At 39.7% G+C, this 16,562-nt stretch overlaps 1 protein-coding gene and 1 long non-coding RNA gene across 4 annotated transcripts in view; one reads left to right on the plus strand and one right to left on the minus strand.

Moving 5' to 3' along the window:
* Positions 1-2,156, minus strand: part of LOC141373882 (uncharacterized) — a 38,190-nt gene extending 36,034 nt beyond the window's left edge. For both annotated transcript variants that reach the window (XR_012380273.1, XR_012380272.1), the window contains exon 1: positions 1,669-2,156. This is a non-coding gene — a long non-coding RNA (uncharacterized lncRNA). The remainder of the gene's footprint in view (positions 1-1,668) is intronic.
* Positions 2,157-2,221: 65 nt separating this feature from the next.
* The window catches only part of GARS1 (glycyl-tRNA synthetase 1), a 45,881-nt gene continuing 31,540 nt past the window's right edge, over positions 2,222-16,562 (plus strand). Inside the window, exons 1-3 of one of the 2 annotated variants that reach the window (XM_073899032.1) lie at positions 2,222-2,492; positions 14,897-14,998; positions 15,709-15,811. In XM_073899032.1, the coding sequence (XP_073755133.1) occupies positions 2,271-2,492; positions 14,897-14,998; positions 15,709-15,811 (427 nt within the window). In that variant the 5' untranslated portion in view covers positions 2,222-2,270. Of the gene's footprint in view, positions 2,493-9,626; positions 9,646-14,896; positions 14,999-15,708; positions 15,812-16,562 lie in introns of those variants that run through there. The other variant, XM_073899033.1, reaches the window with a different exon arrangement.

The following is a 16,562-nucleotide window of genomic DNA, read 5'->3' on the forward strand; positions in this document are numbered from 1 at the left end:
ACGATCCCAGGACCCTGGGATCATGAGCTGAGTCGAAGGCAGATGCTTAACCGACTAAGCCACCCAGGTGCCCCACTCCTATGTTTATTGCAGCATTATTTACAATAGCCAAATTATGCAAGCAGCCCAAGTATCCATCGATAGATGAATGGATAAAGATGTGAAGGATATATCTACAATGGAATAGTATTCAGCTATAAAAAAAAGAATGAAATCTTCCCATTTACAACAACATGGATGGAGCTAGAGAGCATAATGGTAAGTAAAATAAATCTGTCAGAGAAAGACAAATACCACATGATCTCACTCATATTTGGAATTTAAGAAACAAAACAAATGAGCTAAAGAAAAAAAAAAAGAGAGAGAAACTGAGCTTCATTAAGTTATACGTTAAACCTGCCTCTGCCCCCAGCTCACATTCTGGTCCTCTATTCTGTAGCTGTGTGACCATGGCCAAGTTATTTAGATCTCAGCGCTCTGAATCTTGAACCTATAAAATGGGAATTATTGAAGAGTCTATCTTATTGGATTGTGAATAAATTTACAGGAGATAAATTGGAATGCTAACTTGTACATAGTATGCCCTCAATGAATATAATCTATTATTATTGTCTTGTAGATGTAGTTTCCCAAGGGAAACCACTTAGGAAATTCTGCTAAGGGCCATGTGGACCTATTGAAGTGTCCTGAGCAGAGAAGCAAAATGCACAGCTTTGCCTTTTAGAAATAATCACTGAGGTAGCAGTAGGGAGGATGAACTGGAGGGGGGAAAACAGATTTGGAGACTAGAGCTGGGACTGTCCTCATGGGAATATCGATGAGACATTATTGATTTAAAGAATTGAAAATACATATAGAAGTATATTCAAAATATACAGAATTTGAATATGTTTTAATAATAATGTAAACAAGAGTATATGTGAACATTAAAACTGTTTTTATCTTTAAAAATATTAAATTCAAAAGTACCTATTAAAATGAAGCCAAATAAAGATGGCGATTAATGTCAAATCTTGAAATAAAAGTTTTAAAAACACAAACGGTTTAATACTGCAGACAGTTCTTCTGCACCTGCCCTGCTTATGCTCAACTGTCAGTACTTCTCCAGAACCACAAATTGGAACAGGAAGAGAATATGGACTTCCGTAGTACTGGGAAAGGCAACTTCATTCTGGTGAGCCTGTCTACTCTCCCAAGCTCCTGGGGTGATCACAGGGAAGGTGTGTATGGTTGGCTCTAATAGATGCCATCAAACAGTTCTTTAATGCAGCTGTGTGGGACAGACAGTCCCAGAGTCTCACTTGCCATTTTCCATCATTTTAATTTTAGACATTCTGGTGGGTGTGCGCAATGCTATTTCTATAACCAACACTTTATTTTTCTATTCTCTCTCTGGAAAGGGAATCCAGCTTTGCCTGCCAACCCACCTTTGGGGCAGAAAGGAGGGAGGAAGTCATCTCTGGAGGGTAGTCAGCGGGGCCCCAAGCACAAGAGGGCAGGTCCTCTGGGGCAAGGCCACACAGGAGGGAATCGCGGGCACCTGGAGTCTCAGCTCCACTCCCCTGCATTATCTTTTTTCCTAGTCTTTTCTCCTCTCTTTGCCTCTTGCCTTTCCTCATGTCCGCTGGTGCAAATCCTGCCCGCCCTCAAAGGTTGCTCAGAACTCACCTTTTCAAAAAACACCCTCACCTCTCCTCCGCCTTTCCCCAGCTATTTTCTTGAAGTCCGTAAGGCATGGGTGTGTTAAGATGGGCAAATCATTAACCTCTTTTGTGTCTTCATACGAGGAGCATGAGAGCTTGAGCAACACTGAGGCTACGTCCCTGAGTTGATGGGATATGAGCCTTTAAGGCCCCGGGGCGCACGAACACAAACAGAAGTGTGTATTTCCGTGGGTGAGCCCGAGTGTCAGTGCCCAAAGCCTACGCTTTGACGGTCCTTGTGCGTCTCAGTCTGCAGGTCTCGGATGGGGCTGCGTCCGGGAATGTCCACCCTGGGGTGGCCCGGCTCATCTTTGTGCAAGTCTGTTGGCGGGGTGTTACCTGCGATCCCACAGCCCTCCCAAGCGCCCTAGGTGGAGCGAGCCGTCTGGATTCTCCGAAGGACTGCGGGTTCTGTGTCGAATCTGCCGGTCGCCGCGTCGCGGGGTGGGGAATGTGCGGCTGCGCGCGCGCCGCGGCGTTTACGCGGCGATTTCATCATGCTCCCGGCCAGGCCGCGCGCGCCGCTTCCGCCGCCGCCCGCTCCGGACCGCCCAGGCCCGCGGGCTCATGCACTCTCTGCGCTCGGCGCTGCTTAGAACCGCCCGCGCCGCGCTGCTGCTGTCGCTGCCCTCCCGGCTCCCGGCCCGGCCTCCGCTCCCGCCCTGCCGGCCCCTCAGCGCGCGCGCCCGCGCCCAGACCTCATTCCCCGCCGCCGCCTCCCGGAGCAGCATGGACGGCTCCGGGGCTGAGGAGGTGCTAGCCCCTCTCAGGCTTGCCGTGCGCCAGCAGGTACTGGCATTCTGCGCCTCCCCGGGGCCCCGGTCTCTCCTCCCCCTGGTCTGCTCTCCGTCATCCTCTCTCCTCCTCTGGCACCCGTCCACCGCGCCGGTTGCCCCTCTCCTTCATCCGCTGGAAGCCCTTGGTTTCTTGGTATCTTCCTCGCCTCCCCCACTTTGTGGACTCCAGTCCCCGCGTGCGCCGGCCACCTTCCTTGCCGTGGACCCGCGTCCTAGCTTCTCCTTGGGTGACTCCCTCGGATCCCATCCGACATCCTGCGTCCCTCCCCTCGCGATCTGCTCTCCTTTCCCAGTCCTTGTTAATGTCTGCGCCTCTCCTTTCTCCGTCGGGGCTGGGATCTGTGTCCTTTGGTTACTCCTGGCCTAGCTCAGTATCCTCAACTTCCAGTTTTCCAGTCTCTGCGGTGTTCTTTGTGCCACCCGGGTGGCGAGGTTCCTAATTCTTCCCCGGTCAGGGGCGAGGCTGTCGGTTCTGTCTTACTACGGCAGGACTCTTTTTTTAAATCTTCAGAATGCTTTACATAGTGTTTCCTCCTTGACACCTTTCTTCATTCAGTGCTTAGTTAGCCACATGATCGGCTGAGAAAATAAAAAGTTGAAACGTGGATGTGAAAAGGTGTTAAACTTCTTTTTCTAATCATGATGTGAGTTCATTGTCCTTCGCTCATCGTCCTTCGCTCACTCCTGTCATCTTCTTTGGGTTCCCAAAAGACTATTTGGAGTGAGTGAGCTTTCAGATCGTAAACCTGGGAAACTGGAAATGTTCCTGAGTTACTGGGTGAAGTCAGCCATCCTCTGTATGGAACATTTTGAAATTTGATTTTGGGGTAGGGAGGGAAGTTTCATGGGCTAGAGAGCTTGGTGATTTAATACAGGCCTCCTTTACCTAGGGCACTGCATGAATATTAGAATTTAGAGAGGACAAGGAAAATGATTAGCTCAAGTGGATTCTCACATCCAGTCAGGCAAAGCCAAAAGCTTGGAATAGGACCCGGGTGTCTGTGACCTAGTAGTAAACACCAAATGGGCTTCTTCCGCACCGGTGCCTGATGCAATAACTTGTCTTAGCTACGGAGGGTGGAACCCTGCCTCGGAAATAATTCATTGGGGCATAGTTGCCAAAAATTAAGCAAATTCTGCCACTTTGTAATGTCTGCTTCTCTCCAGTTTGAGCCTGATTCAGTAGTGTTTCGTTTTGAAATTTCACTATAGGCTTAATTTTTTATTTATTTTTGGTATTTATTGGTATTATTCTGTCTCCCTCCACCCACCCTACCCAAATAAAATTAGGTGTGGTTCCTTGTCCTTTCTGTAACTCTCAATTTTTTTTCCCATATCCTTTACTTGAGGAGGGAGAATACATCTAATTTGGAAAAACACACACCCAAACCCCTCCCTCTGCCACGTTAGCCTGAAACTGCAGTGCAAATTACCCATGTGTAGTAAGACTGTGGAACTAGTTAACTGAAGTAAACTTTGATCCTGGAACAGCCTTCTGATGTGATTACTATTTAGTGTATTGTTTATGTTGGCTTGGGTTTTTTGTTTTGTTTGGTTTTTGGTACTTTTGAGATTTTTTTTCTGAAGATATAAGTTCTAGTTCTTTTTCTCTTTCTCTGGGACCACACATTTATCAGTTAGCTACCTGGAACCTTGAATCACACAGATTCCAGTGTCAGCTGGAAGGGAATTTAAAGGTCATCTAGTTAAAGCTCTTTTTTTGCTTATGAGGAAATGAGACACATTGTCACATCTATCCATTTGACATATTTCCATTGTGAAGTTTGTGCAATTGAAGACATTCTTGGAGTGGGATTTTTAAGGCGCTTAACAACTGGTCTTGTTAGTGGCATGTGTTTTATATAAATAGGCTAATCTGCTTGACTACGTGGATGCTGTTGCTTTTAAAGGTTTGGCTTATTGATGGACTGAAATGAATTTTCCCCGTGGCATATTCTTAGTTATTTCCTGGAGAACTAGTTATGGAACTTGTAGGAGGGCTTCAGAGCATCTAGAAAACACATTAGTTGTTTGATCAAGGGCACACTGGGGCACTTGAGGTATTTATTTATTTATTTATTTAATTTATTTATTTTTAAGTAATCTCCACCCCCAGCTTAGGGCTCAAACTCAGGACCCTCAATTGCACCTGAGGACAACTGAGTTTTTTTAAAAAGTTGGGAATTGGGGCATCTGGGTGGCTCAGTCGGTTAAGCATCCGACTTGGTTTCTGCTCAGGGTCATGATCTCAGGATCGTGGAATCAAGCCCTGTGTCAAGCTCCATGCTCACTGGGGAGTCTGCTTAAGATTCTCTTCCTGTCCCTCTGCCCCTCCCCTGCTTGTGCTTTCACTCTCCCTCTAAAATAAATAAATAAATAAATAAATCTTTAAAAAATAAAATAAAATGTTATTTAAAAAAAAAAAAGTTGGGAATGAGCACAGTGTGGCCAGCCTTCATTTTGCCAAATAAGAGTAAGTCAAAAACTAGTATAATTCTCACACTACCATCTACTTTCCTCTTTTATTTTATAAAAGAAAGTATATTTTAATACAAAAAATCAGATAATTTGAAAAAGCAGTCTTTTTTTTAAGATTTATTTATTTTAAAGATTTTATTTATCTATTTGACAGAGAGAGCCCAAGCAGAGGGAGCTGCAGGCAGAGAGGGAGAAGCAGGCTCCCTGCTGAGCAAAGATTCCCAGGACCCTGGGATCATGACCTCAACCAAAGGCAGACACTTAACTGACTGAGCCACCCAGGTGCCCCAAGATTTTATTTTTAAGTAATCTCTACACCCAAGGTGGGGGCTTGAACGTACAACTCTTAGATTAAGAGTTGCATGCTCCACTGCCTGAGCCAGCCAGGTGCTCCAATTTTTTTAAAAAGCCATCTTTTATATTTAGCTTTCATTATTTTATTTTTAATTTTTTAAAAAATTAATTTTTAGGGTGCCTGGGTGGCTCAGTTGGTTAAGTGACTGCCTTTGGCTCGGGTCATGATCCTGGAGTCCTGGGATCAAGTCCCACATCGGGCTCCCTGCTCAGCGGGGAGTCTGCTTCTCCCTCTGATCTTCCCCCCTCTTGTGCTCTCTCTCTCTCTCATTCTCTCTCTCAAATAAATAAATAAAATCCTTAAAAAAAATAAAAATTTAATTTTTATTCAGCTTTTTTATATTTAATAGGTTTAGGTTTGGAAAAAAGATCTAATACAGTGTCTTTTTTTTCCTTTTACCCTGTGTTGGAAAAACCTCTGTCTTGGAGTGTCTTGTTTGGAAACAGTTGCTGTAGGGCAGTGGTTCTCTGGTCTTCAAACCCTTGGAGGTCTTCAAAGTCAAAGCCATTTTCATAATGAAATTGAGATGTTATTTTCACTTTTTACTCTGTTATTTGCATAGAAGATATAAAAGTCATGGTGGATAAAACTGCCTGCCCTTAGAACTAAACACATGAGGACACCACGTCATACTCTGTCATATCCTAACAGTTAAAAAAAAAAAAAGTTTTGCTTTAGAGTGTCCTTGATGGAGCAGCAAAAATTATTAATTTTATTAAATCCAGACCTTTGTACACCTTTTTAGTGTTCTGTGTGACAAAATGGGAAATACGTATAAAGCATATGGAAACATGATGGTCTCAGGAAAAACATTTGTATGATTGAGTTGCAAGCTGAACTATCTGCTTATTTTCATGGAACAGTATTTGTAAAATTCAATTTTGGCTACTGGGCATTCATTTTCTGAAATATGAGTGAAGTGCACCTGTCATTTCAAGAAAACAACTGATATATTTATAGCTAATAATAAAATCACGTTTTTGGTTAATTTTAGAGTTTTGGAAACATTATCTGCTGCATGAACTAGACAGCTTCACAGTATTTACAGACTTTTCTGATGGGATGAGTAATGATATTAACAAATGTACTTTTTTTGATATAGTGTAATAAGTGGGTCAGTATCTAGAAGATTTGCATAACTCAGTATTTTCCATATGACAATGCATGATGTTATGGAATCAAATATTGGTAAAAGATTTATTCAGAGTCTAAGATACATTAATAGATTTAATGTAACAGGGTATAAAAAGTTCATTGGTATAGTTTCCAATTCCACATTGCTATTAACTTTTATGAAATAACCTTTAAGAAACTACCACTTGTCAGAATTTGGGTATAGTCTAAAAGAAGAATATCCACAATTATTTGAAAAAGCTTTTAAAATTCTCCCCTTTCTAACTTGTGATATTCTTTGTATACTTCACCATTAAAATGCTATATTGCAAGAGAGGCAGATATGCAAATCTAGCTGTCTTCTATTAAGCTAGAAATTAAGGGATTTGCAAAATTATAAAACCTCTTCTCACTACTTTTTGTTTTGTTTTGGAAAATACATTTTCACAGAAATGTTATTTTTATGCACATTGGCACATATTGGGCTTTTATTATTTAAATGAATTAATATTTTAAAATTTGCATTTTAATTTCTAATATAGTAAAAATTGGTAGAAATAACCCACAATAACAAAAACTTTTTGGGGTTCTCGGTAATTTTTAACAGTATAAAGAGGTTCTAAGGCCAAGAAGTTGTAGAACTGATGTTTTAGGGGAATGGAAGTGTCTGATTTATATGAAGACAGATTTGGGCTCTTGTTTGGAATGTAGCCCCCAGAAGCTCCCATTTCCCAGGCCTGTTTTACCCTTTACAGCTCAGTGTTCTCTCTTATCCTCTCATTGTCTCCACTTTCTTATTTCTCATTTCATTCCTTTATCCACTGCTCTCTGCCCTTGGCCTCTACTACTGCCCTTTCCTGGTACCCTAAAGGGTACTTTTCAGTAATCATCATTTTACCTATCTTCAGCATTTAATTGTGTTGATCATACTCTCCTGTCAAGAATGCCCCCCGCCAGCCCCAGCTTTGTCTAAACATGAGGTGAGATTCTGTAGCTGAAGAAATATATATCTCAAGGTCTCAGTGCAAACAGGATCTGTTGAGATGACTTTCACTTGAGCTGGAGGTTTAGGGAGGAAGTGGTATAGAGATTTGGTTATGTATTTTCAGTATCATTGCTTGGAATTAAGAGGTCACTGAAATGATTTAGGTGGATGTAACTTGACGCTCTAACGAAGTAATTAGTATTGAGAAAAATAACCAAGAAAGACTTTTTTTTTTTTAAACCTGTAGTAAAATTTAATAATTGTCAAAACTGGAGAGGTTTTGCAGAATTGCTAAGTGGACTTTCTTTATACCCTTGCATATTTTTGTGTTGATGCATCTAGTAATAAAAATGTAGGCTATAGGGTGCCTGGGTGGCTCAGTCGGTTAAGCGTCCAACGCTTGATTTTGCTTCAGGTCATGATCTCAGGGTCCTGGGATCCAGCCCTGTGTCAGGCTCTGCGCTCAGTGGGGAGTCTGCTTGAGATTCTCTTCCTCCCTCTCTGTCTGCCCCTCCCCTCCCCCCAGCTCTCTCTCTCTCTCAATTAAATAAATAAGTCTTTAAAAAAAAAAGTGTAGGCTCTGAAGTTATATTTCCAGGGTTTGGATCTGACCCCACTGTCTACTAGCTGGTGATGTTCAGCAAATTATTTAACCTTTCTGTAGCCAAACTTCTTCATCTGTAATATGGGAATGGAGTTATAAACATTAAAATGAGATAGTTCATGTTAAGTGCTGAGAATGCTGCCCACCGTGCATATAGTAAGGTCTTGCTAAAATGTTAGATATTGTTCTGAGATGATTGTGGCTTACTGGGGGTACTAGTTTTACCAAACCATTGCTGGCATGGAGCTCACATTTTCTTGTGATTGCCAGTTTGAAAACATTTTGCACTTTAGGAGAGGATTGATGTCTTCTGAATTTGGTGAGATGGGGTGCTAGAAAAGCCTTTTTAGTGGTTTCTTGGGAGGTCTTTTGTAATGACTTACCATCTGAAATGCTAATGGTAGGAATAGATGTGTGAATAATATTACTTGTGTTTCAGTATTTCAAATTTTCTTTTGCTGTGATTGGGAAGACACAGATGAAACTCACATCTTAGTAGTAGTAAGAAGACTTAGGGTGAAGAGCCTTGGATTTTTCTCTGATTTTCTGGACTAAGAGTACCCATTAAAGCTCTTGCTTAATCCACAAAGGGCAAATGAAAAGTTTATGAAGTTTTTGTCAATAATTATAAAACATTTGGGAATCTGAGATGAACTCAATCATAACAGGATTCTTCTACCTACATGTGTGTAAAGCTAGGTGAGGAAATGTTTTCTTGTTGGTTTTTCTTGGCCGGCTGAATATGCACCATGATATATATGAAGGATCCATGAAGAAGATCCCTTGGAATGATTTCTCATCTAATAGCTACTCTGCTTTATAATCACAGGCTCTTAGTTCTAATATATGTCTTTATGGTAGGAATTTATCCAGGGGCTAAGCTGCTGCTTTTTTTTTTTTTTTAAGATTTTATTTATTTATTTGACAGAGAGAGACACAGCGAGATAGGGAACACAAGCAGGGGGAGTGGGAGAGGGAGAACAGGCTTTCTGCTGAGCAGGGAGCCCGAGGTGGGGCTTGATCTCAGGACCCTGGGACCATGACCTGAGCCGAAGGCAGACGCTCAACAACTGAGCCACCAGGTGCCCCAGGGACTAAGCTTCTTAAGGATAATTTAGAGATATTGATGATATTTCATGTCAGTTTTATTTGGCACATATACACATACATGCAAGCGCAACCCAAAATATAGTTGAACAGTGAACAAAGAAGGAAGAAAAATAATTAGATACTAGGACTGTTTAAGTACCTTCATTCCATGTTTAGATTACCCCCAATTCTTTTGTTTTCAGGATTGGATCATTATAAATCATGGTTTAATTATTCTATTATTCAAAATAAACATGATTATTTCCTTTCTTCACTGCATTTTACAGATGATTAACTCAGTGTAGGAATCCTTACTCTCACACTGTTTCTATCTATTTATTTTTAAAGATTTTCTTTATTTATTTGTCAGAGAGAGAGAGCACAAGCTGGGGGAGCAGCCGGCAGAGGGAGAGGGAGAAGCAGGCCCCGCTGAGCAAGGAGCCCGAGCTAGGGCTCGATCCCAGGACCCCGGGACCATGACCTGAGCCAAAGGCAGATGCTTAATTGACTGAGACACCCAGGTGCCCCACACTGCTTCTTTTTAATAGCTGCATTTGATGTATGTGTTCTGTACCTTGATGTATGTGTTCTGTACCTGAATCTTAAAAAATGAAAAAAAAAGTGTTTCAGGGGAATTTATTTTTAAATTCTTCCTGCCTTTACTTGTGGCCTTGCTTGCTAGTATTCTCTGAGAAGCTTCAAAAGAAAAGGTAGATGAAGTATGTGGGAGTGTTAACCCTTGACACAGAGTGGTTAGATATTCGAAAGAACTACTTGCTTACTTCTTTCAGACATTCAAAAAGAACTACCATTTGCCAACCTCTTTTCAAAACAAAGGCTTTCACAGAATTCTTATCCTCATGAAAAAGCCCTGTTAGTGAACATTTATGAGATAGGTGTTCTGATAGGTAGAGAAAAGGAAAAGAAGCACTGAGTGAGTAAAGAGTAAGTCAGTAGATATTTACTGAATACTAAGTGCTTTGTACTTTGCTAGATTTAGGTTGTGGTATCAGTCAATAAGTATTTGAGCGCCAGAATTGACATGCCAGAATTCCCATCTTTAAAGAGCCTACTTTATTCTGACAGGGACAAATAAAATGCACGTAAATAAATAAGCCACTGCAGTGACTGGGTGACTTCAGTTATTGTAAGTGTAATGAAGAAGCCAAAATAAAGTTAGAAGACGACTGAAGATGTTTCTTTCGCTAGAGAGGTCAGGATAATAGAATAAAAACTGCTAGTGTAATAACAGACCAGACTTATTTGCATATGATAAAGAATAAGAGGAATAACTAATTCAGTGGCTCTGAACTTTCAGACCTAGTGTCCCCTTTTACACCAGATATTTTGGAATCCACTAATGAAATTCATACAAAATATCTACAAGATCTAATTAAAGAAAAATATATGTACACATAATGTTTTAAATGTAATACAAAGAAATAAAGTAATTTATGATAAAATAATGTGCATTTCAATATGTAAATTGTTGGGTATGAATCTACTGGAAGTTATATGGAAGTAAGCAGATGCTCCTACCTATACATAGATTTACACTGAGTGTAGTTGCAATGGATACACATTGATAAAGGTATATCCTTTTGGTTGCTCAGATACCAGACAACATTGCTATTGGTCACATGTTATTTTTTGTTTGTTTCAAATAATACCAACTCTCTGTAAAATTGTGAACAAAAACAGTATATAGTCTTCCTTTAAATTACATTTTCCTGGGTGCATTCCTGGAAAACTCAGTGTATGTTAAAACTGGGAGAATACTTCTCATTACACGTAAGCAGAGTTAGGTTCCAGGTTAGATAATTATAAACATCTTTGTCACCTCCTGACCAGGACATTCTAAAGTAGAGTGAATCGCAGAAAGGAAAACTGTTACCAAGTGAGGGGAAGTAAGTGGAAGCTTAAGAAAATGTCAGCAACAAGGGGAAAGGGTAATGACAGGTCCTTCAAAGGAACTTGGGTTTTAGAAGTAGCAAAGAAGAATCAGTTTGAAAGTGCATTGGGGAATAAGGAGGACATCTATTCCATTTCCAGCCCCTGAGGATCAAGGGATATGGGAGAAAACTCAGCCTTCAGTTGAAACATTGTTAAGGGAAGCTATTGTAAGGTTGGGATATTCATGAAGTGAATTTCATTAAGTGAAGGGAAGTGCTTTTGGATAAGAGGATAAACATTATTATTATTATTATTATTATTAATTTTTTTTAGAGAGCGAGAAAGAGCATGCACACATGTGCAGTTGGGGAGGGGTGGAGGCAGAGGGGGAGAGAGAATCTTAAGCAGGCTCCCCGCTCTGCGGGCAGCCTCACCTGGGGCTCTATCTCATGAGCCTGAGATCATGACCTGAGCTGAAAGCAACAGTCAGATGCTTAACTGACTGAGCCACCCAGGCGCCCTGAGGATAAACATTATTGAAAGCATGGGGGTAGGAACAGTCACCAAATTAGGAATGCTATGTGCTTGTGAAAAGATTTATGAAGGTTGAAGAGAAATGACACGCATTAGGATAGTTTGGGGTGAGTGTATCTTAGTGTACACACTTTGGATGAGAACCAAATTGGTAATCTGCTTTAGCAATCTAGTCTACGGGGTGTGAAAGGGAGAGAGTAGATTGAAATTTGAAATTGACCAGATTTTGGTGGTAAAGAAGGATAACTCGATGTTTCTTATTTGGGAAATGGTAGATTTTTTTGTTGTTAACAAATAGAAAGCAATACATAGGAGAAGGAACAAGTTTAGGGCAGAGAAAAATAATTCTGTTATAAACAAGTTGGGTTTGAAGTATTTGAAAAATAACTCAGCCACAACCAAGTTGGGGTGTTTTATAGCATGGTAACTATAATTTTTTGTGTGTCTACTGTGTGTTAGGTACTATTGAAAATATTTTACTTAAATTCTTTCATTTACTCTTTTTTTTTTTTAAGATTTTATTTATTTATTTGACAGAGACATAGCGAGAGAGGGAACACAAGCAGGGGGAGCGGGAGAGGGAGAAGCAGGTTTCCCACCGAGTAGGGAGCCTGATGCGGGGCTTGATCCCAGGACCCTGGGATCATGACTTGAGCCGAAGGCAGACGCCTAACAACTGAGCCACCCAGGCGTCCCTCATAGTGAGGTATTGTCATCCTGATAGTACAGTTGAGGAAATAAGCTTAAAGAGGTGTCAGCTTGTTCAAGGTTTTACAATTAGCTGATCAGGAATTAAAACCCAGTCTCTAATCTCTCATAAGTTTATAGACTTTTCTAGATGTAGATTTTCGTTTTGTATGTTGTTTGGATTTCATGGTGCTTCCTAAATCTGAGAACTCATGTCTTTGAGCAATTATAGAGAAATTCATAGTCATTACCTTTTCAAATAGAACCTCTTATGGATTTTCTTTATTTTCTTTGAGAATTCTGGTTGGATGAATGTCAGGCTATCTTTTTTCTGTGTCTTATTACCCTGTTTATGTTTTTACATCTTTGTCTCTCTGCTCCATTCCATGGATTATGCGTGGATAACTTCTTCAGGTCTGTGCTCTAAGTCACTAATTCTCTCTTCAACTCTGGTCTGCTGTTTAACCTGTCCAGTGGGTTTTTAATTTCAGTAATGCATTTCTAGATGATCTATGTGGTTCTTTCTCCCCCTATTTATTTATTTACATATATTGAAGCGTAGCTGACACACGCTGTTACATAGGTGTACAACATAGTGATTTGATCGGTTTATACGTTATGCTCTGCTCACCACAAGTGTAGCTCCCGTTTGTCACCATACAATACTATTATAATACTCTTGACTATATTCCCTGTGCTGTATCTTTTATTCCTATGACTTCATTCCATAACTAGAAGCCTTTATCTCCCATTCCTCCTCACCCATTTTGCCCCTCCCCCACTCCTCTGTCATCTTCTTGGACCAGAACCTGTGTGGTTGTCAGGTTTCTTGATTGTTTTTGATAGTCTCTAGTTCTTTGCTCATGTTTTTGACTTCTTTTCTTTTCCTTTCCTTTTTAACGTCTTAAGCATTTAAAAAAGTATATTTGATTGTTCTAATACTTTGGAGGCTCTAATTCTGTTATTTGTCATTTCCACTGAGTCTCACCTATGGTGGTTGTTTCCTCAATGGGTTTTTAAATTTTGAGTTGAATGCTTATTATTTTGGTGACCTCGATCTGTGAAAATCCTAAAAGGCCCATGTGGAAGGTCTGCTCCTCTAGAGAGCAGTTACTTCTGTTGGGAACCCAAAGGCTCTATCAATTTGACAACTTTAATTTCTCAGCTTGAAGTTTCTTAGACCATATAGGTAATGTTTTGTTTGCTTTTTCAGATTACTTACTCCACCACATTACTGTAAGTGTGGGAATCAGTGTACAGGTGGTAGGTTGTTAGAAGTAAATAAGGTATTCTAGAGAAATTATCAAGGAAAAATTGTAACGATTAAGAAAAGGGCAGAGGAATATGAGTTAGTTGTGACTAAGAAGAAATGGTCAAAGTAGGTGGAAAACCAGGACGGTTGTTTTTTAAGTAGGAGAGAGATTCAAGGGGAGGGTGGTTTATTCGTTGGCTCTTTGTGTTCTCAGTACTAACCTTGTTCTTTCACAGTTTATTGTTTTTTGTTTTTTACTTTTTAAAATTAAACTTTTTATTTTGAGATAATTGTAGATTGGCTTGTAGTAATAACTAATACAGAGAAATCACTTGTGTCCCTAACCCACTTTCCCCCAGTGGTAACATCTTACAAAACAGTACAATATCACAGCCACAATATTGACATTGATATAATCAAAATAACAACAGTTCAATCCCCAGATTCCTCATGTTGCTTTTTTTATGTATACAGACTTTTATGTTTTAGAGCAAATTTAGGTTCACAACAAAATTGAATACAGAGATTTCCCATATACTCCCTGATCCCACATATATACTGCCTCCCACACTATCAGCTTCTTGCCCCAGAATTTGTTACAAATTGTTACAATTTGTTACAATTGATGAACCTACATTGATATGTTATTTCACTCCAAGTCCATAGTTTACATACATTAGGATTCACTCTTGGTGTTTTACATTCTCTGAGTTTTGACAAAAATATAATGGTGTGTAACCACCAAATATAGTATCATACAGAATAGTTTGTTACTAAAAATAGTTTGCCCTAAAAATCCTCTGTGCCTGCCTAGTCATGTTTCCCTCACCTCTAACTCTTGCAGACCACTAATCCTTTTACTCTTTGCCTTTTACATAATATGATAGCTTTTCCTTTTACAGAGTATCATATAGCTTAGAATTAGCCTTTTCAGATTGGCTTCTTTCACTTAGCAATATGCATTTAAGATTCCTCCATGTCTTTTCATGGTTTGATAGCTCATTTCTTTTTCAGTCCTGAATAATATTCCATCATCTAGATGTACCACAGTTTATCTATCCATTCACCTACTGAAGGACATCTTGATTCCTTCCAAGTTTTGTCACAGTTTTTATCAATGCTTTCCTCTCCTTTTCCACCTGTCTCCTCTCCCAAAAGGAAAAAAAAAGCACAGTAGTACTAATGACCCTTGGAACGTAGTTATTTGTATACTTGTTTGTGTATTTTGCTGGATTATAAATACTGAGGGCAAAGACCTTCAGTTATTTATACTGACATCTCATAATAAACATTTGAATGGCCTCATTCTTACACAGATACTTTTTAAAGGTATGCTTAAAAACACATTCATAACTTTTCTTGACTTCTGAAACCAATCCTGAATATAAACTCTCTTTGTTGGCTAGGGAGATCTTGTTCGAAAACTGAAAGAAGATAAAGCACCCCAAGTAGATGTAGACAAAGCTGTAGCTGAGCTCAAAGCCCGGAAGAGAGTTCTGGAAGCAAAGGTGAGTCTTGGGAATCCTAAAAGAGGAACGTCATCTTTATTTAATCTCTTTGGGTGGGAAAGACCTAGAAAAGTTTCTGAACAGTATCATTTGCCTTATCTCTATTTATCCAGCATGCCTTCTTATGTGCTACCTGGCCGACTTCTCATGCTTTCACACTCCATCTCAAAATGTCACCTTGTCTGTGAAGTCTCCCTGACTTCTGACCCACCCCTCCCCTAAATCCTAGATTTAATACACTCCGTGAATTTCCCTGGAAGGCATTGTGCTTTTTTGTGTGTGTGTGCTTGCTCTTCTTTATAAATTCTTCTATCCCTGGAAATAATGGTTTTGTGTCAAACTTTTTTTTCTTTTTGTATCCATCTGATACCTGCTCCCAGATCTTTCAAACAGTAAATCTCTCATCACTAAACTGAAATAGTTTGGAGTTCTAAGTCACTGTCTCACTACAGTGATCCACTAAAAATTCAGATATTGCTTATCAGTATCTGCATCTAAGTAACCTTAGTCTTCCTAAATAATAAAGGGATCTTTTTTGTAACTGAAAGGGGAGAAAAAACCCTAAGGTTTCTGTTTTTTTAAAGGCATCAAAATCTTGTCTGATAAATTTTGTATTGAATTTTGCTGAGGAATAAACCAAACTCACATATATAAATTCATATTTCCTCTCACCCCTAATCACACGTTTTCTATTTGAAAATCCGTTATAGGAGCTAGCATTACAACCCAAAGACGACGTTGTAGACAGAGCAAAAATGGAAGATACCCTGAAGAGGAGGTTTTTCTACGATCAAGCTTTTGCTATTTATGGAGGTAGGGGATTAATGATAGCGCAATTATGTTGGTGGCTTTGTTATTGTTCTTAAATCAAAAACATGGCTTTTCAATCGATAACTGTATCAGGTCACATAAAACAGAGAACATTTTGCTCTTGTTTGTTTAAAATTGGCCATTTGGTGTAAAATCTGTTTATTCCTTTCCATCCTACTTATTTTCGAAGACTGCTTTTTTTCCATTTGGAAGTAGGGAATTGTTAGGGGCCCAGGTATGAAGCACTTAATATGTCCAGGTACCTATCACACTCTTCTTTGGAGCAGTTGAGGGCCATTGTAACACTGGCCAACTGTATCGTGCACCTTCACACAAGGGCAGTGACAAGCCAGGGTCCCTAGGTTCTTCTTTATAGCAACTGCCAGGAGAAAACATTCTTCATAGGTATGTAGGTAAATCTCTACATCTTTCTAAATGCTTTGTGAAGGTATGTAGGCAAATATACTTCACTGATTAAGTGTACAATGGTATTTTTCATAGTTGGTGGAGATCATTCCAACAGTATTAGACTTTTAGTACTTTGTCCCTGAAACTTGATTTGAGTTTGGCTAAGCAGATCTCTAAATGTTTCACTTGAGGTTTAAATATAGTGTGTCATATACTTAAGATTAAATATAGTGGTTTATATATCCAAGAATAAATTAGAGAATTGGGTGCTAAAATTCATCATTGTTGTCAGCTGATGCAACAAGTTAGATCTATGGCAGAAAAGTGTAATCTGTTTTTCATTGTT

Source organism: Callorhinus ursinus, unplaced genomic scaffold, assembly GCF_003265705.2.
Source record: "Callorhinus ursinus isolate GAN/ISIS: 27379988/994484 unplaced genomic scaffold, GSC_fseal_2.0 scaffold12, whole genome shotgun sequence".
NCBI lineage: Eukaryota > Metazoa > Chordata > Mammalia > Carnivora > Otariidae > Callorhinus > Callorhinus ursinus.